This window comes from Brassica rapa, chromosome A03 (assembly GCF_000309985.2).
Source record: "Brassica rapa cultivar Chiifu-401-42 chromosome A03, CAAS_Brap_v3.01, whole genome shotgun sequence".
NCBI lineage: Eukaryota > Viridiplantae > Streptophyta > Magnoliopsida > Brassicales > Brassicaceae > Brassica > Brassica rapa.
Genome location: NC_024797.2, coordinates 23415779 through 23438543, shown reverse-complemented (window position 1 = coordinate 23438543; position 22765 = coordinate 23415779). Strand labels below are relative to the sequence as shown.

The 22765-nt window shown below is 37.7% G+C and overlaps 6 protein-coding genes across 6 annotated transcripts; 2 read left to right on the top strand and 4 right to left on the bottom strand.

The window, feature by feature from the left end:
- Positions 1–94: 94 nt before the first annotated feature.
- Positions 95–1358, bottom strand: LOC103860786 (putative TrmH family tRNA/rRNA methyltransferase). The gene is made up of 4 exons (XM_009138452.3): positions 1078–1358; positions 846–950; positions 623–749; positions 95–479 (listed from the first exon to the last, which is right to left on the bottom strand). The coding sequence occupies exons 1-4, from the start codon at positions 1285–1287 to the stop codon at positions 259–261; spliced, it is 663 nt and encodes a 220-aa protein (XP_009136700.1). The 5' UTR covers positions 1288–1358; the 3' UTR covers positions 95–258.
- Positions 1359–1598: 240 nt separating this feature from the next.
- Positions 1599–4741, top strand: LOC103861142. Its single transcript, XM_018657839.2, has 2 exons — positions 1599–1752; positions 2243–4741. Exon 2 carries the CDS (start codon positions 2248–2250, stop codon positions 4585–4587), a length of 2340 nt encoding a protein of 779 aa, XP_018513355.1. The 5' UTR covers positions 1599–1752; positions 2243–2247; the 3' UTR covers positions 4588–4741.
- A 235-nt stretch (positions 4742–4976) lies between these two features.
- LOC103861140 (uncharacterized protein At3g43530-like) lies at positions 4977–9622 on the bottom strand. Its single transcript, XM_033288868.1, has 6 exons — positions 8715–9622; positions 8561–8641; positions 7235–7993; positions 7000–7161; positions 6028–6907; positions 4977–5946 (listed from the first exon to the last, which is right to left on the bottom strand). Exons 1-6 carry the CDS (start codon positions 9249–9251, stop codon positions 5681–5683), a joined length of 2685 nt encoding a protein of 894 aa, XP_033144759.1. The 5' UTR covers positions 9252–9622; the 3' UTR covers positions 4977–5680.
- Positions 9623–10299: 677 nt separating this feature from the next.
- Positions 10300–12243, top strand: LOC103860784 (UDP-glycosyltransferase 84A1). The gene has a single exon (XM_009138450.3). The coding sequence runs from the start codon at positions 10526–10528 to the stop codon at positions 11996–11998; it is 1473 nt and encodes a 490-aa protein (XP_009136698.1). The 5' UTR covers positions 10300–10525; the 3' UTR covers positions 11999–12243.
- A 1105-nt stretch (positions 12244–13348) lies between these two features.
- Positions 13349–16326, bottom strand: LOC103860783 (F-box/LRR-repeat protein 4). The gene is made up of 8 exons (XM_009138449.3): positions 15732–16326; positions 15311–15577; positions 14830–15236; positions 14559–14744; positions 14280–14472; positions 14121–14197; positions 13883–14036; positions 13349–13806 (listed from the first exon to the last, which is right to left on the bottom strand). Exons 1-8 carry the CDS (start codon positions 16005–16007, stop codon positions 13510–13512), a joined length of 1857 nt encoding a protein of 618 aa, XP_009136697.1. The 5' UTR covers positions 16008–16326; the 3' UTR covers positions 13349–13509.
- Positions 16327–19440: 3114 nt separating this feature from the next.
- LOC103860782 (BI1-like protein) lies at positions 19441–21030 on the bottom strand. Its single transcript, XM_009138448.2, has 4 exons — positions 20665–21030; positions 20273–20386; positions 20000–20157; positions 19441–19899 (listed from the first exon to the last, which is right to left on the bottom strand). The coding sequence occupies exons 1-4, from the start codon at positions 20954–20956 to the stop codon at positions 19693–19695; spliced, it is 771 nt and encodes a 256-aa protein (XP_009136696.2). The 5' UTR covers positions 20957–21030; the 3' UTR covers positions 19441–19692.
- Positions 21031–22765: the final 1735 nt, after the last annotated feature.

Genomic DNA, 22765 nt, shown 5'->3' with positions numbered 1-22765 from the left:
CCATAAGCTTTATACTTGTATCAAAAACAAAGGAAGACGATCATGATAAGAAAATGATCACACGTCTAGTGGAATTGCTAAGAAGAAGATAATGTAAAGCGGTGAGCAATGAGATTCTTTCACCTGAAACAATCTACTCATACAAAAAGGTAAAACAACAAATCAAGATTAAGTGATTAACTAAGGAACTAACAAGTGTGAGGAGCTTTTGATCATTTATGAATCCAAATCAAGACTTTGTTCTTCTATCAAAGACAATTACTCGTTTAGGAACAAACCGTTTAAAAGCTCAGATGATGAATTCCCGTTTCCATCTTCATCAAAGAACCCATTTTTCGCACTTTCTTTCCTCAACTTCCTCTCTTCAACGATGGATTCTTCAGTACCAGCACAGATATTCCGTTTCCCTTGCCTTAAGGGTCTATCCGCGACTATAAACTTGCTTCCATCTCGGACACGTTCAGAAAACCCACCCCAAACTGTTAACAAAAACAACGCATTTTAAAAGCAAGCAACAACTAGAATAGTCACAGAGTTACTATTATTCTCCATAAGTTTGTTGCTTTCTAACAAAGTTTCTTACAATCTTAATCCAAAAAAACAAAAACAGAGAGAAAAGTACCTCCAAAATGATGCAAGACAATAGAAGCAGCAACAGTGACATTCAAGGAGGCAGTGCCACAGCCATACTGAGGAATGTATACAAAGAAGTCACATATCTCATACTCTTTAGCTGATAAACCTGATCCCTACAACAACAAAAAAAACCCCAAAACTTTCACATTTTAGTAATGATAATAGATTCACTAAGCCTCACCTAACGTCGAACCACTGTGACTGATTACCTCATTACCAAGAAGAAAGGCAGTGCTTCTTTTGAAAGGATGTTCATTGACCGCAGAAGCTCCATCTGCAATCTCAACTCCGCATATATCGCAATCTTTCTCATCCTTTTTAAGTAAACCAAACACACAACAGCAAAAGAGACACAAAAAGTTTCATAATTTGGAATCCAGTAATGATAAAAAAAAACCATAAAGTTGGAAACTTTATTAGAGGGTGATTGTAAGATCAGACCTTGAGGTAGTTGCGAGCTTCGATGAGGGAGTGAAAGTGGCGGAAACGGACGTGAGAGGCGGAGCCATGGCTTCCGAAGGCGTTGAAGTCACGGCGGCCGACGAGGATCAGCTCCGTGACACCGAAGGCCGTCGCGCTACGAGCTAGAGTTCCGACGTTGTGACGCTTTGCTATGTTGTGGACAACCACGTAGCTCTCAAACCCCACCATCGTCCTCCTCTTCTTCGTCTTCTCCCTCCCCAGTGAGGGTTTTTCTTTAAAACCAAAATGAAGGACAATGATCTATAACAGACCAAAAAGACAAAAAGAAGTCTACATAGACCAATTGTGATCTATCATGGACCAAGGGCTGGTAAATTACCAATTTGCCATTAATGAAAGTGGCATGTGAACCATTGGATCAAATAATGGAAACTCTAATCTCGGTCGTCCAATTTTCTTCTTCCTTTCTCTTTCTCTCGCCTGGGTCCCACCCAAAATCCATATTAACTCCCTCACATCTTCATCTTCTTCATTACTCAACCACCCACGAAAATTCATTTCAATCACCAACCAAAGTTCTCTTCTTCAAGTTTTTATCCACAAACCTTTAATTCTGTTTCTTAGGGTTCTTCTACAGCTTTTCTCGTCCTTGAAACAGCAAATGTGCCTCGTCCTTGGTCTTGAAATCGCTTGGTAAGTGTATACTCTCTCCCTCTCCTTCTCTCTCACTCTTCTCTTCTTTTTTATTTGTTTTCTGTTTAGTTTTAGTCCCATAATATGTATGTTACCATTATGAGTCAGGTTCCATGGTTTAAGATAACGTTCTTATAGTATGAATCATGATATTGTAGATTAAATCATTTTTTACATTGGTTACACTGGTACAACAGACGTTGAGTACACCTGGTAAACCTGGTAAAACTCGTTAAGAATAACACTAGTACAACTAGTAAACCTGGTACAACTCTAAGTAACACTGAATAAGACTATGGGTAAAACTTGTATAACTCTTAGTAGTCCTTTGACAAGTCAAATACTAGTATAACTAGTATAACTTATAAACGACTGTTACATGTAAACCAGTATAACTGGTAATACTAGTATAACCCGTATTTTAGCGACTTTAGAACTCGTATAACTGATATAACTTGTAAGCTGTAATGTTGGTTTTAACTCTTTTCAGGAACTATGGATGGTACTGGAGCTGTGGTGATACATTTTGATCATGGTGGAGACAAAAATATTTATACATTAGTAATGAGAGGAAAATATGAGGAGATAACCTATTCTCGCTTGGTTGATAGAATAGGCAAGAAAATGAATATCGATGTAGCTGCGACGAAGCTTCAACTGAGCTACTATCCCCTGGTCGTGGATAATAAGAGGCCTTGTTATATTTTGGATGATGAAGATGTTTTAGGATATTTAATGGAGGTGGATAGGAAAAACCGGCGTAGTGTTTTGCATGTGGAGTTTTCCGAAAATATCTCAGAAAATCAGAGTAACGAGCAGTTTTCTATGAACGAGGAAATTCAGATTGATGCCAGAGCTAATGATGGTATGGCTGGAGTTGAGGAGTTGGCAATTGTTCCTCAAAACCAATCAGATGGGTATAATCATGAGGAGTTAGCAATTGTTCCTCCAAGACAATCAGATAGGTATGAGCATGAGGATTGCAATGAAGAGGGTGATGAAATGAATGATAGGGAGGAGTTGCCGGCTGTTACACCATCTGTAGACACAATTGTCAATGCTGAGTGGGATGATGGTATTGATATGAGTTTGTATCAAGAATTTGCGACTAAGGAAGAGCTGAGGAATTTAGTGGACGCAGGAGTGCATTCGAATTGTTTTGAGGTTGATATAATCAAGACGAATCGTACTGTTTATGTATTGAAATGTCGTGGGGTTGGATGCAGATGGTATTTACGAGCTGCAAGGCTGAAAAACTCAGCCTTTTTCAGTGTCAGAACGTATAGAAAGATGCATACGTGTACTCGGGGAGAGGGAAGTGTAACCAAGAGGGGGAAAAGAGGAACACCAAGCTTGGTCGCAGGAGTGGTGCATGAAGATTATCCAGGCCAATACAAGACTCCAGATCCAAAGTCTCTCATAAAGTTGGTGAAGAACAAACTAGGTGTCACGGTTTCATATTCTACAGCTTTGAGAGGGAAACACAAAGCTGTCAGTGATTTGCGTGGTAACCCTCAGGAGAGTTTTGCTAGACTTCCATCTTACTTGTACATGTTAGAAAGAATGAATCCTGGTACCATCACAAGATTAGTAGTGGATGAGAAGAAGCAGTTTAAGTATATGTTCTTTGCGCTTAAAGCTTGCATCGAAGGGTTTCAAGCAATGAGGAAAGTGATAATAATGGATGGAACTCACCTGAAGGGTGTGTATGGAGGAGTGCTTCTCATTGCCACTGCTCAGGATCCAGATCATCATCATTATCCCCTCGCTTTTGCGGTAGTAGATGGTGAGAAAAATGCGAGCTGGGAGTGGTTTTTGACTATACTGAAAACTTTGATACCAGATGATCCTCAGCTTGTTTTTTGTACTGATAGAAACCAATGCATCATCAAGAAGGTGCACGAGGTGTACCCAATGGCGATCCATGGATATTGCATTTTTCACTTGTCTAATAATGTTGCCGGAGCATGCAGCAAAGTTAACAAGAAAGGGGTTGCCAGAAAGTTTAGAAAAATTGCTGGTATGTACACAGAGGTCGAGTTCAGAAAAAGCTACAATGATTTCAGGAGAACGTTGCCTCAAGCCGCTGAGTATCTAGATGAGAGTGTTCATGAGACCAAATGGGCAAGATGTCAATTTCCGGGAGAAAGGTACAACATAGATACAACCAACACTGTTGAATCAATCAATGGTGTTTTAAAGGAACCAAGGAAATATGCATTGTTGCCAATGCTTGATGTGATCATTGGGAAGATGGTAGAATGGTTTAACAAATATCGTGATTTATCTTTACGCGTTCCAGAGAGACAGATACTAATTCCCTACGTGCATGGGATATTGCATCACAGTTATCCGAAGGCAAAAAAGCTCACGGTGATGGAGCTAAACAGATTTGAACGTCAGTACACTGTGATTGGCAAAGATGGTCAAGGTTATTATGTTGATTTAGGCAACGGAACATGCCAGTGCAAGTGTTTTGATATTGATCGGTATCCTTGTGTGCATGCACAGGCTGCGATCATCGCGCGTGGAGAAATGTCTGAAGACTATTGTTCTAAGTATTATTATATGGAGCAGTGGACTTTGGCATATTACAAGACAATATATCCAGTGCCTCATCATTCATTATGGGAAAGTTATGAAATTCCAGATGAAATCCTATCTCAGGTTGTCTACCCTCCGCATGTGGAAAGAAAGAAAGGAAGACTACAAGAAACTAGATTTCCATCAGCTGGGGAATATCGGAGGAAGAAAAAGAAGAAGTATCCACCATTGGTGTGTGAGAATGATGGAATTGACAGCGATGAAAGTGGAAGCGATGGAATTGATGAATGAGTCTTACTTATGTGTTATGGAACTTGCTTATGTCTTGTGAGTCTTACTTATGTGTTATGGAACTTGCTTAGTCTTGTGAGTCTTACTTATGTGTTATGAAACTTATTTATGTGTTGTAGAACTTATTTATGTAATGTGTTGTTTCTGTCAGGTACAACAGGTACAATTGGTAAAACTTCATTAAACCTAACATTCATGTTTTTGTGTTGTTATACTGGTACAACTAGTAAAACTAAAAATAAGTTATACTGGAATAACTAGTTCAACTATGTCTAGTTTACTAAAATAGATTCTACTGGAATAACTAGTACAACTATGGAGGATCTGAAATTTAAATATTATTTTAGGTTTTTTCATATTAATAAAACATTCAAATGGTCTAATTTTAAGTGTTTGGATAGGTTTCTTTGTGTTTTGTATTGTTTTTTTTTTTTTTCTGGATTTCTACCTCCATCACAAAAGTTTGCTTGATCTACCTTATACTTTTAAGGTTTGTTAACATATTTGTCCACATATTTTTTGAAAAACATACATGACAAGTATTTTCACAATAGTGATGATTTCATTGTATCCGGGCAAACACATGTTAACATAAATGAGTGGTACAACTTAGATAATGGTATTTCTCTTTGGTACAACTAATATATTCAGGTTTCACTGCCAAAGTACAACTCTGTACAAACTAGTATAACTAATAAACTAGTACAACTTTGTGCAAGCCAGTATAACTAATAAATTAGTACAACTTTGTAGAAACCAGTACAACTAAAAAACTAAAACAACTTTGTGTGCATAATGAGTTTCAAATAAGTGGATTCCCAGATAAGTCCTACACTTTTTAATTTAACACTAGGTGTACTAGTTTTTCTAGTTATACTACTTTCATATTTTTTGGCATAGTTGATGCTGTAATGTTGTTTTACTTCCCACCTGTAATTGCAACCTGTTCAACCACCAAGTTTGGATTTAGGTTTTAAAACACACACACATACAAGTTTTAGGTTTTAAAACACACACACATACAAGTTCATCCGTTTTAGGTTTTAAAACAAACACATACAAGTTCCAAAAACAACAACATAGTTCAGCCAAATCAGTTTGGCGTAAAAGGAGACCTCAACAAATGAGAACGCTTGGGCACCCTCTTTGGCATCTCAGCAGGATCCTGTGAATCTCCAACCGAAGCTGTGTTCTCTAAAGCGTCATCAACTCTAACCTCACCTTCCTTCTCCAAAGCATCATCATCTACAACCTCATCTGTCTTGTCCACAACAGCTTTTTCCGCAGCAGCCTTCTCAAATCTCTCTGCAGTGTCTGCCATAATTTGAAGTGTAGATTGCTCATCTCCATCTTCAGTATCTACATTGAACAAAAATACATCCTGACTTAGATCATCATCATTAAAAATAAAATTTGAAGTTATATGTTATCATGACTTACCTTGCATCAACTTCTCAGCCTCTACCTCGATATGTTTCTCACCATCCTTCTCAGCCTCTGCCTCAATCTGTTTCTCACTATCCTTCTCAGCCTCATCACCCTTGTCAGCCTCTGCCTCAATCTGCTTCTCACCATCCTTCTCAGCCTCATCACCCTTGTCAGCCTCATCACCATCCTCGCCCTCCTTATCAGGCTCATCATCACCATCCTTATCAGCCTTATCACCATCCTCACCCTCCTTATCAGGCTCATCATCACCATCCTTATCAGCCTTATCACCATCCTTGTTAGTCTCATCACCATCCTTATCACCATGTATCTCACCCTCCTTATCACCATGCATCTCGCCCTCCTTATCACCAAGTATCTCAGCCTCCTTATCACCATACATCTCGCCCTCCTGGAACGACCAACTTTCTCTCTGGATTTTTTCTTCTTCCAACTCCTTTACTCTTGCTTCCAGAAGACGAATTGTTTCGTCTCTCAATGCAAATCCATCATCCATTCTTTTGTTCAACTTCAACTCTAATTCTCTTAAACTCTCACGACCTGCTTCGCCCCCTGTTTGAACTCCTGCCTCACCCCCTGCCTCGCCTCCTGCCTCGCCTCCTGCCTCTCCTCCTGCCTCGCCTCCTGCCTCGCCCCCTGCCTCGCCTCCTGCCTCCTCTTGTTGCTCTCGGGTTCTCACATCCATCTCATATAGATCCGGCCAGAAGATTTTTTTCCCTGGTTCCATTAGGATCTTGTTCCAACTGTCAACAGCTATGTCTAGCGTATCCGAATCATCTATCAGCTCCAAGTCTTCAAAAGTCCCTTCATCCATTATTTCATACAAAAGGTCTACTTCATTTCCTTTTGGTTCCAAAACACTGATAATCTCCTGAAATGACCAACAACAAATTACACATTTAATTAACTATGAACTTGAAGAAAATGACATAAACAACACTTAAAAAAATTATAAGCTTTTACCTTTGTGTTTCCTAGCGTCCGATAAATCATGTCAAGTGGAAATCCTGTTGTTCCGGTCCTCTTGAACTTCCATTTGCACATTCTTGGACAACCATCAAAACAGTTTGGAACAGGCTCTCTGAATCTTTCCCTAAGGACAGGGATACATTCAAATGCTAATATCTGCACATCATTTCACACAATCACTTTAGTTATATTATAACAAATATGCTTATGAAAAATGTTATTCATATACCTCCAAAGGGTTGATAAACCCAGGAAATACCCACTGTGCATGCTCTGGGATCCCATCACGAAAATGATCCCTTACATGAAAAATCTCCTTCATGCAATCATCAAAGGTGTAACGGCCCCATGGAAATTCGGTGCAAAACTCCAAATCTTCTACTGCTTGGAGAAGGAAATACTCAATGAAGTATCCTGCTTTGGACCTTCCTCTTAAAACTGTAGCCAGAAAGTAAAGAACCGCCATCCTCAGACGATCGCCACTACCATCAAATTTCATCTTCTGAAGTTTCTCCTTAACATCCGCTTCTGTCACTTGCAGACCCTTTTCCTTCCCATCCTTTGTCTTCTTCACTTTAAAATACTTTCTCGCAAACTTCAGTCTCCCTATGCTCTGATAGTTTTCTGGATATGAGTGGCAGTATAAACCAGAGAGGAGGCTATGTTCCCTGATAGAGTATCTAATTGGAACACCGTTTACCCCAAACCAAGCTTGTCGACCCTTCTCTGTATGCATAGTACGAAGTAGCAACATCCACAATCCCATCACTTTTCTTGTTGAGGTACAATCCATGTGGAATATATGCTTGAACTGAGGATGTTCCTGAAACCAACTCTTCTCTGAGGCATCCAACTTACCAATCGTCTTGTTCAGAAAATCGTGTTGATGGCACCTTGAGGAGAGCTTGCAACCCTTTCCATAGTTGCTCGGATTGAAGAAAAAACCAGCAGGTCTGTCAGCTTCTACGGTCATATCATCACTCTCAACCTGAAAAATACAAACAAAATACAAAGAATAAATAACTGAGTTATACAACACATAAACACTTAGTTGTACCAGTTACACTAATTAAATTAAAAATAATATTACTAGTTCTACCAGCAAGCCTAGTTATACAACAACAACACCATCTCATTAAACAGTTATACAAAATACTTCTCTAGTTATACTAGTCAGACTACGTATAAGAAGCGTAGTTGTACCAGTTATATTACTTATAAAAAAAAATTTACTAGTTATCCTGAATTTGTTTACAACATATTATTACCAGTTGCACCATTTTCACTCTTTTAGTTGTACTAGTAATTTAATACTCGGTTGTATTAGTTAGACTAATTATACTTTTCATAGTTATACCAGTTATATTAGTTATAAGAAGTGTGGTTGTACTAGTTATACTAGTTCCATTGATTCTGTTTTACAACATTTTATTACCAGTTGAACTAGTTTCATTCTTTTAGTTGTACTAGTTACACTTCTTATATAATCACTACTTATTTTTTTTTTCGACCCTATGATAAATATTTCTAGAACCATTTAAGTTGACTTGTTTACCGTTCTTGGAGCGTCGTTGTCAATGGCAGCAGATCCAATAGCAGCCTCATGTGAATTTGAATCTATGTTGTTAGATCCAATCTGCTCACGGTTCCTATTTGTTAGTCCAATTTTATCATAAAAATTCCAAAACCATTTTAATTGATTTGTTTACCGTTTGCCCGTCATTGTTAATGGCAGCCTCGGGTGAGCCTGATTCTCTGTTGGTAGAAGTTATTGGAGCTTGCAGTGGATTCTCCGCCTCATTGGGTGTTTGAGTAGGTGATTTTTGTGGCTCAATCGGAACTGATGGGCTTGGCGTACCCTCTCTATCATCCTGCGAAGGTAACTCCGTTGATAGTGGCGGATAATGATCAGGATCGGCTTGATGTTCTGGTGAAGATGCGGTCTGAGGCCGCTTGGTTGGATTGGACGAGGACTCATCGTCTACACCACTGTCTCGCTTCCTCTTCTTCTCTGCGGTTTCAATCTTCTTTTTCTCTGCATCTCTTTTTTTTTTAACGGCTTCTCTCCTCCTTTTCACCGCTGCTTGTTTTTTCTTTATCACAGAGTCTTTCTTCTTCTTTTCCGCCTCAGCTTTCTTCTTCTCCACCGCAGCTTTCTTCTTCTCCACCACTGACTCATTCTTCTTCTTCTTCTCCGGCGCACCTTCTTTGTTCGTTTGTTCGGTGAAACGAGTCTTTGGAGCCATAGTGTTTCAAAGAGTAACACGAAATAGAGAAACAAATGAGATAGAGGGAGATCGTGATGATTGTGGTAGAGTTTGATTAGTGAGATGAGATAGAGGGAAGGGGGAGAGATCGTGAATTTTTTTCTGTTGGTTATGTCGGGGAAGAGGAATTAGGGATTTAGTTTGATTTAGGGGGAAGGATCCGGGAAGGGCACGCGGGTCGGGTTAGTGGGTGGGGTAGGTTGGTTGGATATGTAAATAAGTTAAAGTTTTAGGTTTTATAGTATTTTCAGCTTAATTTCGATTTATTATTAATTCATTAAAAAAATAAAAACAGAAGTGTCCTTTTCCAGATTTTTGTGTGCCCATTTGGTCGATCTCAGCATTTGATTCCAAAATGAAGAACCTTTGATAGATAACCGGAAACGATTAATTTGGTTATAGGTTAACCGGGTTTATGGTAATTAGTTAATTTCTTGACCAGTTGACTAATTGATGATGAATAATAAGATCAGTTTAAAGCTTATCTTAGGAAATCAATCTGAGATAACCGGTTTTGTAGGGATAGATTTGAAATAAAAATGAACATTGTGGTATTGAGTGGTGAGCATTGGATTATAGGAAAAATGAACAAAATTTATAAATAAAAATACGAATTTTAAAACATCTTGTCCTTATCGATTTCTTAAAATAAAATATTTTTTTAACAAAACTTGACATACATGAGAAAAATATGTCTATGATTTAACAAAAAAACTACAATTTAATTGATACAAAAAAATGAGGAAGGAGTTCATAATCATTTTCTTAAAATGTAGTCATCAATTAAAACCAATATGTTCTAACTATTATATTGAATATATATATATATATATAATATTATAATGTGAAACAAATTTCCAATTATATAAACCCGATTAATTTCCAATTAAGTTATTACGGGTTAGGTCTTCACCGCCCCGTACGACCTTAGCATCTAATGGATTCTAGGACACTGAAAAATACACACAACGGTGCAAATTGTTTACTGATATTATATGATGGGAGGTATGGGCAAGATAATAACACGTCAGTTCTAAACAAAAAGAAAAAAAATCACACGTAATGCGAAATGCGAGCCAATGGTGGTTAGTTAAGATGTGTGGTCGAGAGTAAGTGAGTAGGTTTGTATACAATGTTTTGCGGTTTTTAGTAAACGCGTTGAAGGTTTCTATAAATTCAAGAATCTCTTTCTATGTGAATATATCATATAACACACATCATTCAAATCTTCTTTGCTCTTTATATCACCTATTATGGGATCTATTTCGGGAATGGAGTTCGAATCGTCACCATCTTCAAATCCAGTTCATGTAATGCTCGTGTCGTTTCAAGGACAAGGCCACGTCAACCCTCTCCTTCGTCTCGGCAAGCTCATTGCTTCGAAGGGAGCACTCGTTACCTTCGTCACCACTGAGCTTTGGGGAAAGAAAATGAGACAAGCCAACAAGATCGTCGACGGCGAGCTTAAACCGGTTGGTTCCGGTTCACTACGGTTTGAGTTCTTCGACGAAGAATGGGCTGATGACGATGAACGGAGAGGCGATTTCCTTTTATACATCTCGCACCTCGAACAGGTCGGGAAAAAAGAAGTGTCGAAGCTCGTGAGGAGGTACGAGGAAGCGAACGAGCCCGTGTCGTGTCTTATCAATAACCCGTTTATCCCATGGGTCTGCCACGTGGCGGAAGAGTTCAACATTCCTTGCGCAGTGCTGTGGGTCCAGTCATGCGCTTGTTTATCCGCTTATTACCATTACCAAAACGGCACCGTTTCTTTCCCGACGGAGACAGAGCCCGAGCTCGACGTTAAGCTTCCTTGCGTCCCACGCTTGAAGCACGACGAGATCCCTAGCTTTCTCCATCCTTCTTCGCGGTTCGCCGGATTCCGACAAGCGATTCTCGGACAGTTCGAGAATCTGAGCAAGTCCTTTTGCGTCCTAGTCGACTCCTTCGACGCTTTGGAACAAGAAGTGGTCGACTACATGTCGAATCTCTGTCCGATCAAAACCGTTGGACCGCTTTTCAAAGTGGCTAAGACGGTGACCTCTGAGGTAAGCGGTGACATCTGCAAACCGGCGGATCAATGCCTCCAGTGGCTAGACTCGAGGCCTCGATCGTCGGTTGTGTACATCTCGTTCGGGACGGTTGCTTATCTGAAGCAAGAACAGATTGAGGAGATCGCTCACGGAGTCTTGAAAGCGGGTTTATCGTTCTTATGGGTGTTTAGACCTCCACCGCATGATCTGAAGGTAGAGACTCATGTCTTGCCGCAAGAGTTAAAAGAAGAGTGTGGGAGAGGTAACGGGAAGATTGTGGATTGGTGTCCACAAGAGCAAGTGTTAGCTCATCCTTCAGTGGCGTGTTTCGTCACTCACTGTGGATGGAACTCGACGATGGAGGCATTGTCTTTGGGAGTTCCGGTGGTTTGTTGTCCGCAATGGGGAGATCAAGTAACCGACGCGGTTTATCTAATTGATGTTTTTAAGACGGGAGTGAGGCTTGGCCGTGGAGCGACGGAGGAGAGGGTTGTGCCGAGGGAAGAAGTGGCAGAGAAGCTTTTGGAAGCGACGGTTGGGGAGAAGGCGGAGGAGTTGAGGAAGAATGCTTTGAAGTGGAAGGCGGAGGCAGAAGCGGCGGTGGCTCCAGGGGGGTCGTCGGATAAGAATTTCCGTGAGTTTGTGGAGAGGTTAGGCGTGGGAGCATCCAAGGTTAAGGAGAACAGACATTAAGACCAAAGTGTCATTGTGTTCAGTTATTTTTTTTTTTTTGAATTTTGCATTATTAGTGTTTCATACTTTCATCTCATTCTTGGCAGTGTAACAGTGTTCAAAAGTTTTTTTGTTCTGTATTTGGTTTCTAGTTTGCATTATTATGAGTGTTTCATACTTTCATTTCAGTCTTGGCAGTGTTCAAAATTTATTTGTTCTGTATTTGGTTTCTATTTTGCATTATTAGTGAGTGTTTCATACTTTCATCTCACGTCAAGGGTGAAATTGTTCATCAATACACATAAATTCATATTCATCGTAAATTTACTACAAATAGAAACTATCTGTCATGAGTCGTTGAGAAATGGATGTACTCCATATGTCAGTAATATTTGTCCTTCTCTTTTTGGTTATATGTATTGATTATTTTTTCTACCGTCAGGACATGTCTTGAGTCAAGCCTAACGAAACATTCGCTTTGAATCTCCAAAAATTTTGAAAAAAATTATATATACATAGGCTTCCAAAATTGTTAAAATAAAATAAAATTTAAACCTTCAAATTATTAAAATCTTTATTAAATTGTGAAGGCACCCAAAATCTCATAGTAGGCCCTGTCTACGTCAGCATCGATCCTTGACAAAAACACCAAATCCTACATATTTTAAAATAATGAGGTTTTAGTTTTTTTTTATCAACAGATTTTTTCTTTTGTATTTAAAATATTGATGTTATAGATTTTAATCAGTGCGTTTATTTTAAAATTAAAATACAGCTTAAGATTTAAAACTATAAGCTGTATAATATTTTTTAGAAAACAAAAAATACACATTATGACAAAAAAAAAACAAATAAATACAAATGTCTATGGTTTCTTAATCTGTGTAAAAACTCAAAACGTCAATATTTCAAATACATGCGTTCCACAACTACGTCCATTGATGTTAGCTTCATCAACTGTTGTTCGTACTCCTAACCCCTTCCTGATCGATTGCGTTGGCCTGGAAACCCCTGCTTTGTGTGAGCACAATTGGAATGACTCTGTGCCTCTGTAGTCTAAGCATCACTCTCACATTCCTTGGTCAAGAATTGCTTGGCATAATGTTGGACCTTCTCTTTGTTTGTGAGAATGTTGCATTCTTCCCTATTGGAATGGGTCCCGTTTGCTGCGTCTTGACGTCTGAAAGCAAAGGCCTCTGGTGCTTGGGGCGGTGTCTGCAGCGGTCTAGTGGCCATGTCATTCCTGTCCAATGAGCCTGCTTCATCTTCTCCCTCCTGTCAGCGCTCTAGGTAGCTAGAGACAAAAGGGAGGTATAGCTAGAGCATATAGAGTTTGATGTCTTCTGCGCAAAGATCAAAGAGCTCAGAGCATAGATACCAACCAAACTTATTTTTCCGCATAAAATTACAGCATCAAAAACATTTTCACAAAAAAAAAGACCGTCTTAAATAAGTTTTGACTAGAGTATGACTTTGTTAAAGGACGGACACGCAATTACAATTCTTTCAAAATATGACCTTAAAATTACGATCTAGAGATCCATACAGAGGTAAGAGAGAATCGATCCAGCTCTCCTCATCGTTCTCTCGCTCACTTTCCATTTCTCTATCAACACCTTCTTGATGTGCGAACAGCTCGAGACGACTGTAGCCACTCCCGCCGAAGTGATGCCTGGACAGTAAACCATGTGGGAAGTCTCCAGCAGTTTGCATTTGTTTACAAGATGGTTCAGACCATTGTCTGTCACATAGTGGCAATGTGACAAGACCAAGTCTTTCAGCATTGGACATCCATCTCCAAGCTCAGACAACGACGCGTCTCCAACTTTCTGAATTTGAGATCAAACCCAAGCATGAGATAACAACAAACACACACGCTTTTGTCTTGTAAGAGGTTTGGTTTACCTGAAGTACACTAATGTCTAGGTGAGTGAGTTGAGGACAGCCTTTGGCGATAGCTGTGATTCCAACATCTCCAATTAGATGACAACCACTTACGTTTAGTTGTTGTAAAAAGGAGCAACCTTTTCCAACGGCAACTAATGCTGCATCTCCAACTCTGGATATAAAACCAAACGATTTACCTTATGTCCCGGTACTATTAAGAAACAAGATTCAAAAAAAAAGGAGTTGCAGGACTTACTTATCGCAAAATCGGAGACTAAGCTCGGTTAGTGATTTACAATTCTTTCCAATGGCTATGACACCTTTGTTTCCAACCTACAAACAAACAAACAAAAAAGAGTTTGTATGTCTAGAGAATAGGAGAAACCATGGAGAAGAGAATGTGAAGATAATCTGCCTCGTAGCATCTGCGGATATGGAGCTTCTTGAGGTTGCGACAGCCTTTAGCAATACTGCACATAGCAGCATCTCCAATGCCTGCGCAGTCCACTAAGTGAAGCGTCTCAAGGGACTTACACCCTTTTCCAATTTGGTAAAGAGCGGAATTACCAATCCTTTGGCAATATAACAAATATAACTCAGTGAGGCGCCTGCATACATACATCCCCCAAGAAAAATAAAGGTTTAGTCAATGAGTTTGTCACCAAGAATAAGAAAGTTGAGAAAGAAAACGTACGCGCAAGATTTTCCAACTGCCTCTAGTCCACGAGTACCAATGTTGTGACATCCATTAATCTCTATACGTGTAAGCTCCTTGCAGCCATGAGCAATAGCTTCTAAACCATCGCAGCTCACAAAGTAGCAGTCACTTAGAGTCAGATCTTTCAGATTCTTACACCCTTTACCAATAGACTTCATTCCCCTGGAAACAAACAAATTAAAAAAAAAACATATAAGCATATCATAGAGATTAGATTATGCTAAAAAGGAGTAAAGATTGCACTAACTTGTCAGTAAACTGCTGAAAGCTATACAAAGCCAATATCTCCAACGAAACACAAAAGTCTCCCACCACGGAAAACGCAGCATCCGTCACGTTGACACACTGAAGCTTAAGACTCCTCAAACGTCTGCATCCCTTCACCACAGCCACCACTCCTTTATCATGAATACATTCAGAATCAAGAAACAACACCTCCAGAAGCTTGCAGTGAGAGCCAACCGCTTCCAGAGATAAATCCGTCACTTTCGCCGAGGCGGCAACGCCTATTGACTTCAAGGACTTGGCGCAGCCAAGAACAAGATCGATAACTCCAACGTCGGTTAAGCCTTCGCAGAACCTCAGGTTGAGCTCTTCGAGATGGTTACAGAACTTTCCAACAGCTGATAAGCCTTGATCTCCAACAAAGCAACCCTTAAAGAACCACAACAATCATAATAAGCATATGAGATCAATTTTTACATCTTCCTTAAGAATGAAACACTAACCTGTAGATCGAGAGATCTGAGAGAAGTGCATATCTGAGCAAGGGAACGCAAACCGAAGCTGGAAACGTTAGGGCACCAAATCAAGCTCAAATTCTCAATCAGAGGAAAGCCGTTAGCAAGAGCGATCACGCCAGCATCAGTCAAGCTGCAAGACTCAGCGTTCTCAGCTCCTCCAGAACGCGTCTTATTACTAAGCTTCCGACGTTTACTCGAAGAAGCCGATGATGATGACGACGACGACGACGTTTTACTCGCACGCTTCCTTTTCTGCATATATACACATAGACCAATGATATTCTCTTAATCGAGATCAATCTACACAGATTCGATTCGAATCGGATTAAATCCCTAATTTCAACCCCCAATTTCAAATCCAGATCCAAAGAGAAATTTTTTGCATGCGATCGGAAATGAGACATACGAGAGGAAGAGGAGGAGGAGGGAGGGAGAGGGAGAGACGCTCGTCGACGTGGATGGAGGTGATGTGGAGGAAGCGGCGAGAGAGGAGGGTGACGATGGTGTCGGGGGAGAAAGAGGCGCCGATGCGGAGAGTGGTGCGGCTGAATCGCTCGAGGTTGAGCCATCGCTTGCAGACGAGGGAGCAAGCGTCGCGGGTGGGTTTCGAATCGAGTCGCTGGAAGATCTCGAGGATGAGCTCGTCGGGCAAGCCATTGTTTATCAGATCACGACCTCTCATGTTCCCACAGCTTGAGAGAGAGAGAGAGAGAGAGAGAGAGAGAGAGAGAGTAGTTTTTGGGTATGTAAATACGTTTGAGTCGTGACAAGTTAAAACTTAAAAAAAAACTTGATATAATTTTTTATTCTTTTTTTTTGGTTAAGAAACGGTTTTCTCTCTTGGTGCATCCACCTCCATGATGCTTTCCCCATTTGGTTTTGGAGACTGTTTTTTCGTTTTTTTTGGAGAAACCACTGACTCTGCTTTGCTCTGTTTTCATGGATCAATACTGACATTTAAGCATGGTTAAGATTCATAGGTTCAAAGGTGTTTTTTAGAGCTTGCACTTTAGCAAACTAAGTTAGAGTTGTTTTATGTTTGTAAAAGAGAAACTATGAAAACAGAGATTAGTAGAAAACAGAGTAAAGAGAATTTAGAGAAGAAATTAAAGTAAGAGGAGATATCATAAGTGGTTATATCAGGGATCCAAGTATTGAATGTATTAGAAGAGGCTCTGATTCTAGATTTCCTTGTGTCTTCTACCCAGTCAGAATTTGTATTCTTATATTGATCTATGGAAAGATTTGTTGGTCTTTACTAGTTTATGCTTTTTGATTCCTCTAAGATGAGCCTTTAATGTTGGAGAGATATAGCCTTGATTTGATTATCTATGTCATTAAAGTATACTTAACTTTTCAGTTACATATTTAGAAAAAATTCTAAAGTTAAGCGTATTTGAGTTGAAGAAGTGGAAGGATGAGGAATATATCGAAAGTGATTCACGATATCGTGTGAGTGAAAACAAAAGAGAAAGGTCATGTAGTGATTACATGGTCAATAAACAAAACTTTCAAGCTTCCGAAAAAATAAAACGCACTATCCATTGCACATAATGGGACCCACATACATGCCTTATATACTCTGTTTTTTACCGTTTTGGTTTTGACTTCAAACAGTTTCTATCTTGGTGTGCTGGGATTGAAGCACTCTTAATGTAACGCTTTTGAGCCTCTGAAACTTAACAAACAAATCGGTATCATAGCCTTGGTTATGTGTTTTCTGGTTCTCTAAAGCCAAAGTCATGTTTCGTTAAGAAAAAAGTAGAAGTTTTTGTTGAAAGGTAAACTTGATTTGGATCAAGTTAAGTATTGGGCGAATCATGTGTTGATCCAAACTTAGCCCAATATCTAAAATTATCCTCCACCTCCTTAGAATAAAAATCTAGATATTCTCATAGAATTATCTAGATAATTAGGATAAAAATCTTAGATATTATGCTAGAATTCTCTAGATTTAGGATTAAAATATGTAAGATATTTTGTAATTTGGAGGCTATAAATACCTCCACTTCCCTTCATTTTGCATCATCAAGAAGTATCCAAGTTTGTAAGAAACTTTCAAGTAATAAGAAATCTTCTTAAGTTATAAAAAGCTTTCTTCTTCAAACACTTAAACACTTTCTCTTCAAACACTTAAACACTTTCTCCATCTCTACAAAGTTTTTCATTCCAACAGTTTTAAAGGTTGTGGAGGATGAGTATTTATGCAAGGAGAAACTTGTGGTTTATGTGGAGATTCAGGGTACAAATAAAACTTTGGAACCTTGGAGGTGACTAATTTTAGGAGAGATAGTCTCAGATCTAGAAGAAACAAAACAACAAAGAGAGCGCGAAGGTTCTTGAGAAGCTTTGTGGTTATAAAATGTGCTTAACTCAGGTTATAGTGTGAAAATGAGATGCAAATAAGCAGGTATGTTAAAGATGGTTCATGGTAGGAGTGTGAACTAAATGAGGTGACTTCAGAGTTATATGAAATCAAGTACCCTCTGAGGTACAAGAATCTGAAAACATAGTGAGACAAATGTCAGATTACTCACAAGCTCAAGTGTTGCAAAACATAAAGAAAAATCAGAGATGGAAGTAATAAGAATTTGATTTTGTAGAAGATAAGTGTTCTTTGTCAATGCTGAAGAAACCGACTGAAGTTTGGTGTAAACTGAAGTTTGCGCTCTATGTTAAGAACCAGTGGAGACCTTAAGTCACATGTTCTCTGAGTGTGCTTATTCTGCGCAAGTTTGGGAGGCGCTTATGAAGGGAGTACCAAAAGATCAGTATATTGTAAACTAGGGATGCCTCATAAGACTTATTACAAGGAGTTCAAGTTGGAGTCAAATTCAAATGTTCATCACGAGATATATGCTTCAGTCAACAATCCACATGATTTGGAGGGAACGTAACAGAAGGAGGCATGGTGAATCTTCTGTACTTGCTACAATTCTGATCAAGAAACTCGATAAGAATATGAGAAATAAGTTTATAGTGATTCAAAGAAAAGGAGACAAAGAATATGAAGGAGGAATGGCTATTTGGTTTGATTCTAGATAGCTAAATTTTGAGTTTTGAGAATTTGGATCTTTTTCTGCAAATTCAAATTAGGATCCACAAGTTGTAAAAATGTTTTTTGATTTAAACTTAACATTCAATTCAAAAAAAAAACTGAAGGTATTTCAGCTGGTTTTTGGATTCAGAAATGACGAGTACAAAATCCGTGACTCAAAGTTTTGTAACCAAACATCAACATCAACTTCAAAACTCAAGTTCTAAAATTTATAGTCTGGTTTCGCTGCAGTCACAAGGTGTTGTGATGTTTTGTATTAAAATTTCAAATTTGCTAAAAATTGCGCATATCTATTGAAATTGAAAGCTTGTTAGAATATTATGGTTATGTACTTGTTTATAAAGGTTTGACCAAGACTGAGCATGTTTTCTTCAAGTTAAATTAGTTTGGGAAAATCGATTGCTGTTTAACTTTGTTGTTATTCCAATCCGGAAACTTATAAGATTCATTGAACTAGGGGACGCCTTAGAACAACCAAGCATCAACATCAACTTCAAAACTCAAGTTCTAAAATTTATAGTCTGGTTTCGCTGCAGTCACAAGGTGTTGTGATGTTTTGTATTAAAATTTCAAATTTGCTCAAAATTTTGCATATCTATTGAAATTGAAAGCTTGTTAGAATATTATGGTTATGTACTTGTTTATAAAGGTTTGACCAAGACTGAGCATGTTTTCTTCAAGTTAAATTAGTTTGGGAAAATCGATTGCTGTTTAACTTTGTTGTTATTCCAATCCGGAAACTTATAAGATTCATTGAACAAGGGGACGCCTTAGAACAACCAAGCATCAGCAAAAGTATTCTAAACTCAGTCTAGAGGAAGTTGCAAGTCACCTTTCTGTTTAATCAAGACATGCAGTTTTCAGCGGTTTTGAAAGTTTTTGAATGTTGTCTCTTGTTGCATGTTTATTTTAATCGTTAGCTGTCAATTCTTGTGGATATGGCAGTCTACAGTTGGTGGATCATTAGAAAACATGAAATTACATGATGTCTATTTTCAGAAGGAATGAAATGGGATTTTGTTACTAGCTGTAGTCTGAAAATGTTTTGATGAAACAGAAGGTGTAACACTTTGCTTGATCTTGTTGCACCATACGTTTTACAACATATCATCATCATATACTAAAATTTATTCCAAGTTGAAATTTATACTTTGCTTGATCTTGTTGCACCAAAGGTTTAACCACATCATCATATACTAAATCTCCAAACATATTTCAGATATACTCACAACTGTAAATCATATAAAGTTGGGGTTCTGCGTATAGTTATATATAAATCCCATCACTGAAGCATCATCTATTGACTTATTCAGTTGTCACCTTGCCTCAGAATACGCAATATTGTCAGGAAGAGATTGAGGATGTCCAAGTAGAGAGCCACTGATGCGAGGATGTATTCGTCATATGTGAAACGCTTGATGAGGTTGTCGGTATCATAGACTATGTATCCGCAGAAGACCAATGCGCTGATTCCTCCATATATGGCAACAGAGGTCGGGCCAAGAGGGAAGAACATCTGCAATATTATTAGGATAACAAAACAAAAATTAAGCCTTTTTTTTTTTAACACGTGTGTGGAACTTGGGGTGTTTTTGTCTTATTCCTAAGAGACAGACCTGCATGAAGCTGGTCACAACAAGAATGATGAGGCTGGTGAAGAGAATGGGTCCAAGGAAGCTGAAGTCTTTTCCCTTCTTTGCAGCCCAGAAAGTGTATGCGGTTAGTGATCCAACCACGGACAGTGTCAATATCAAGGCTTCAAGGACGATTCTTCCTGTAAAAGATTGTAATTAGACTAGTATAAGACTTTTAACACTTTGCTATTTCGAGTTTTTAGGTAAAATGTGTTCTTTGACAATAAGGTGATATTAAAAAGAGCAGTTTTGAACCTTCGGTCATAGCACAACTGACACCAACGGTGAAGCTCAGAGAGATAGTGAAGAGCGCAAGGAGGATGAGGTTAACAGGATGCTTCTGGTGGTAAACGTGCAGAGGCCAGATCACTGCAAATATTCACTTACAAGTAATCAATCAACATGAACAATCAAAATCTTAACGTATTGTGCTCATACAGCTCATCGACATGAATCTATAAGTATCAATCTGCCAATCCACACTTTATCCATATGCTCAATCAAACCTCAAAGTGAAACTGAATCATACAATGCATTCAAGAAAAGCACCATCTGTAATCTCAACATCGCAGATCAAACCTTAACGAATTCTAACTAACAAATGCAGAGAAACGAGATCTAGAGTTCAACAGCAGAGAACTACGCACAGACGAAGGGGATGATGCAGAGGAAGAGAAGAAGGCCTGGAGATCCGGTCAAGACATCGTTGACCGGAGGATTAAGAACAACGACGGCGGAGATAAGCGTGGTGAGGAGGAGCTGGGCCGAGAGAATCCCGTAGACCTTGCGGATGAAACCCCATCGGAGCTGATTCTCGCCGTAGCTTAGCCCTGGGTAAAGCGTCGCCTCACCGGTTCCCATCTCCAGATCGATATCCTTACCGGCGGCGCGATCTACGCCGCTCATGCTAACGCTCGCGTATCCGTACGGTTTCTCCATGGCTCAGAGTTGATTCGGTGAACGTAGCTTAGGTGACTCTTTCTGATAAAAAAAAAACAAAAGCTGGAGCCGAGTTATTGTCATTTCATCTCCTGCGACAAGGTGATGTACACGTGGCGAAAGAACGGTCACGATTTGTTATGATACGTGTCCCTGTGGGAACGCGATAGGTGCTAGTCGGACGATCGGGTTGGACCTAGCGTCTAAAGAGAAAATCAGAGATTAAACGGAAATTATACAGGGCGGAACTTTTAGATTGTTTACTATGTTATAAAACATGTGAATCTTTAATTTTGTATAACATTAATACATTTTCAGGTTTAAGAATGTATAAAACACACAAATAAAATAGGAAAGTACTCTTATTTGCCCCACTCCCAAAAAATATATTCTAACTACCCCACCTATTTTCTCACTATCCCCCTTCTCTTTCCCTTCCACCATTACCCTTTCATTATATCTTTTCTTTTGATTTAAATAAATCTGCGAATGGACCCCACGTTTTTTTAATATTTGTTTATTTATTTAAAATCTGGGTCCCGCTCCTCGTTTTTTGTCCGTGCGATCAGCCCTTTTTTTTTTTGCAATAATTAAAATTTCTCATTTCCTCTTTTTTCTTCATTAGTTCTTTGTTTTCCTTTTTTCTTTGCAATAATCTGGGTTCTACCTCCCCTTTCTTATCTATTCTTTTTTTTTTTGTAATGAGTTCCCATTTTAATCATTATTAATTAAATTACTACAAAAATGAAAATAATTATTTTGGCTTCCAATTTCTCAATTATCTCGTTCATATAAATGATTTCAAATTTAAAATATTGTATTAATTTATTTTGATATTCTATATTTATAACTGAATTAATAATTTATAAAATAATATTACATCTGATTCTGAAAATATTATTTCCTCATAATATTGTTAAAATAGCTCACAAATCCCACTTTCTCTTATTTCCTTTATATTATGTATTTCAAAAATATTTCAATGAACAATTAATTTTAAAAATAATTTTATAAAATATTTATAAAAATTTCGGTTATATAAAATTATTTCAAAAAATAAATATTCAATAAAATAAATATTTCAATAATATTTTAATCAAAAAGTATTAACAAGAATAAATTTAATAAATGTATTTATTAAGAGCATGAATGCATTTAAAACATGAAGCTCCAATATAAGAGAGTAAATCAACATGTGACGAGGAGATAGGAAAAACTTGAGATAATATTTCAAAAATACAAATTTTCTAAACTATTTTTTTTATCTTTTATATAAAATTATTCAAATTTAAAATAAGTTATTTCATATTTTAAACAAGAAATAATTTCATAAATATTTATAAATTATTTCAGTAATATTTCAAAAATAAAAATTTAATAAAATATGTATTTCATAATATTTTAATCAACAATTTAATTCAAAATTAAATTAACAAATATTTATATCAATTTTGGTTATATAAAAAATTTAAAATACAAATTTAATAAAATATGTATTTCAATTATATTTTAATCAAAAACTAATTTCAAAAATTAATTTCAAAAATAAGTTTAGTAAATATTTATATATATTAATTTTCCTAAAATAATTTTTTATCTCTTTTATATAAAAGACTTAAAAATTAAAATAATATTTTAATCAACAATTAATTTAATAAAATATTTATATAAATTAATTTTATTTAACTAAAATTTTATTTCTTTTATATAAAAGCAATCAAATTTAAAATAATATATTCCAGATTTAAATCAAAATTTAATTTCAAAAATATTTATGTAAATTATTTCAAAATTATTTATATAAATTAT

Excerpts from the sequence above, each read along its gene's own strand:
- LOC103861140 (XM_033288868.1), bottom strand. The coding sequence starts at position 9,251 with ATGGCTCCAAAGACTCGTTTCACCGAACAAACGAACAAAGAAGGTGCG. Across the intron at positions 7,162-7,234 it reads GGTTTATCAACCCTTTGGAG|ATATTAGCATTTGAATGTAT; the intron begins GTATATGAATAA and ends AATGATGTGCAG. Across the intron at positions 6,908-6,999 it reads GGACGCTAGGAAACACAAAG|GAGATTATCAGTGTTTTGGA; the intron begins GTAAAAGCTTAT and ends TGGTCATTTCAG.
- LOC103861142 (XM_018657839.2), top strand. The coding sequence starts at position 2,248 with ATGGATGGTACTGGAGCTGTGGTGATACATTTTGATCATGGTGGAGAC.
- LOC103860784 (XM_009138450.3), top strand. The coding sequence starts at position 10,526 with ATGGGATCTATTTCGGGAATGGAGTTCGAATCGTCACCATCTTCAAAT.
- LOC103860783 (XM_009138449.3), bottom strand. The coding sequence starts at position 16,007 with ATGAGAGGTCGTGATCTGATAAACAATGGCTTGCCCGACGAGCTCATC. Across the intron at positions 15,237-15,310 it reads TCAGATCTCTCGATCTACAG|GGTTGCTTTGTTGGAGATCA; the intron begins GTTAGTGTTTCA and ends TGGTTCTTTAAG. Across the intron at positions 14,745-14,829 it reads TTTCAGCAGTTTACTGACAA|GGGAATGAAGTCTATTGGTA; the intron begins GTTAGTGCAATC and ends GTTTGTTTCCAG.
- LOC103860786 (XM_009138452.3), bottom strand. The coding sequence starts at position 1,287 with ATGGTGGGGTTTGAGAGCTACGTGGTTGTCCACAACATAGCAAAGCGT. Across the intron at positions 951-1,077 it reads AAGCTCGCAACTACCTCAAG|GATGAGAAAGATTGCGATAT; the intron begins GTCTGATCTTAC and ends TTACTTAAAAAG. Across the intron at positions 480-622 it reads TGTCTTGCATCATTTTGGAG|TTTGGGGTGGGTTTTCTGAA; the intron begins GTACTTTTCTCT and ends TTTTGTTAACAG.
- LOC103860782 (XM_009138448.2), bottom strand. The coding sequence starts at position 20,956 with ATGGAGAAACCGTACGGATACGCGAGCGTTAGCATGAGCGGCGTAGAT. Across the intron at positions 20,387-20,664 it reads CTGCATCATCCCCTTCGTCT|TGATCTGGCCTCTGCACGTT; the intron begins GTGCGTAGTTCT and ends GAATATTTGCAG. Across the intron at positions 19,900-19,999 it reads TTGTGACCAGCTTCATGCAG|ATGTTCTTCCCTCTTGGCCC; the intron begins GTCTGTCTCTTA and ends ATAATATTGCAG.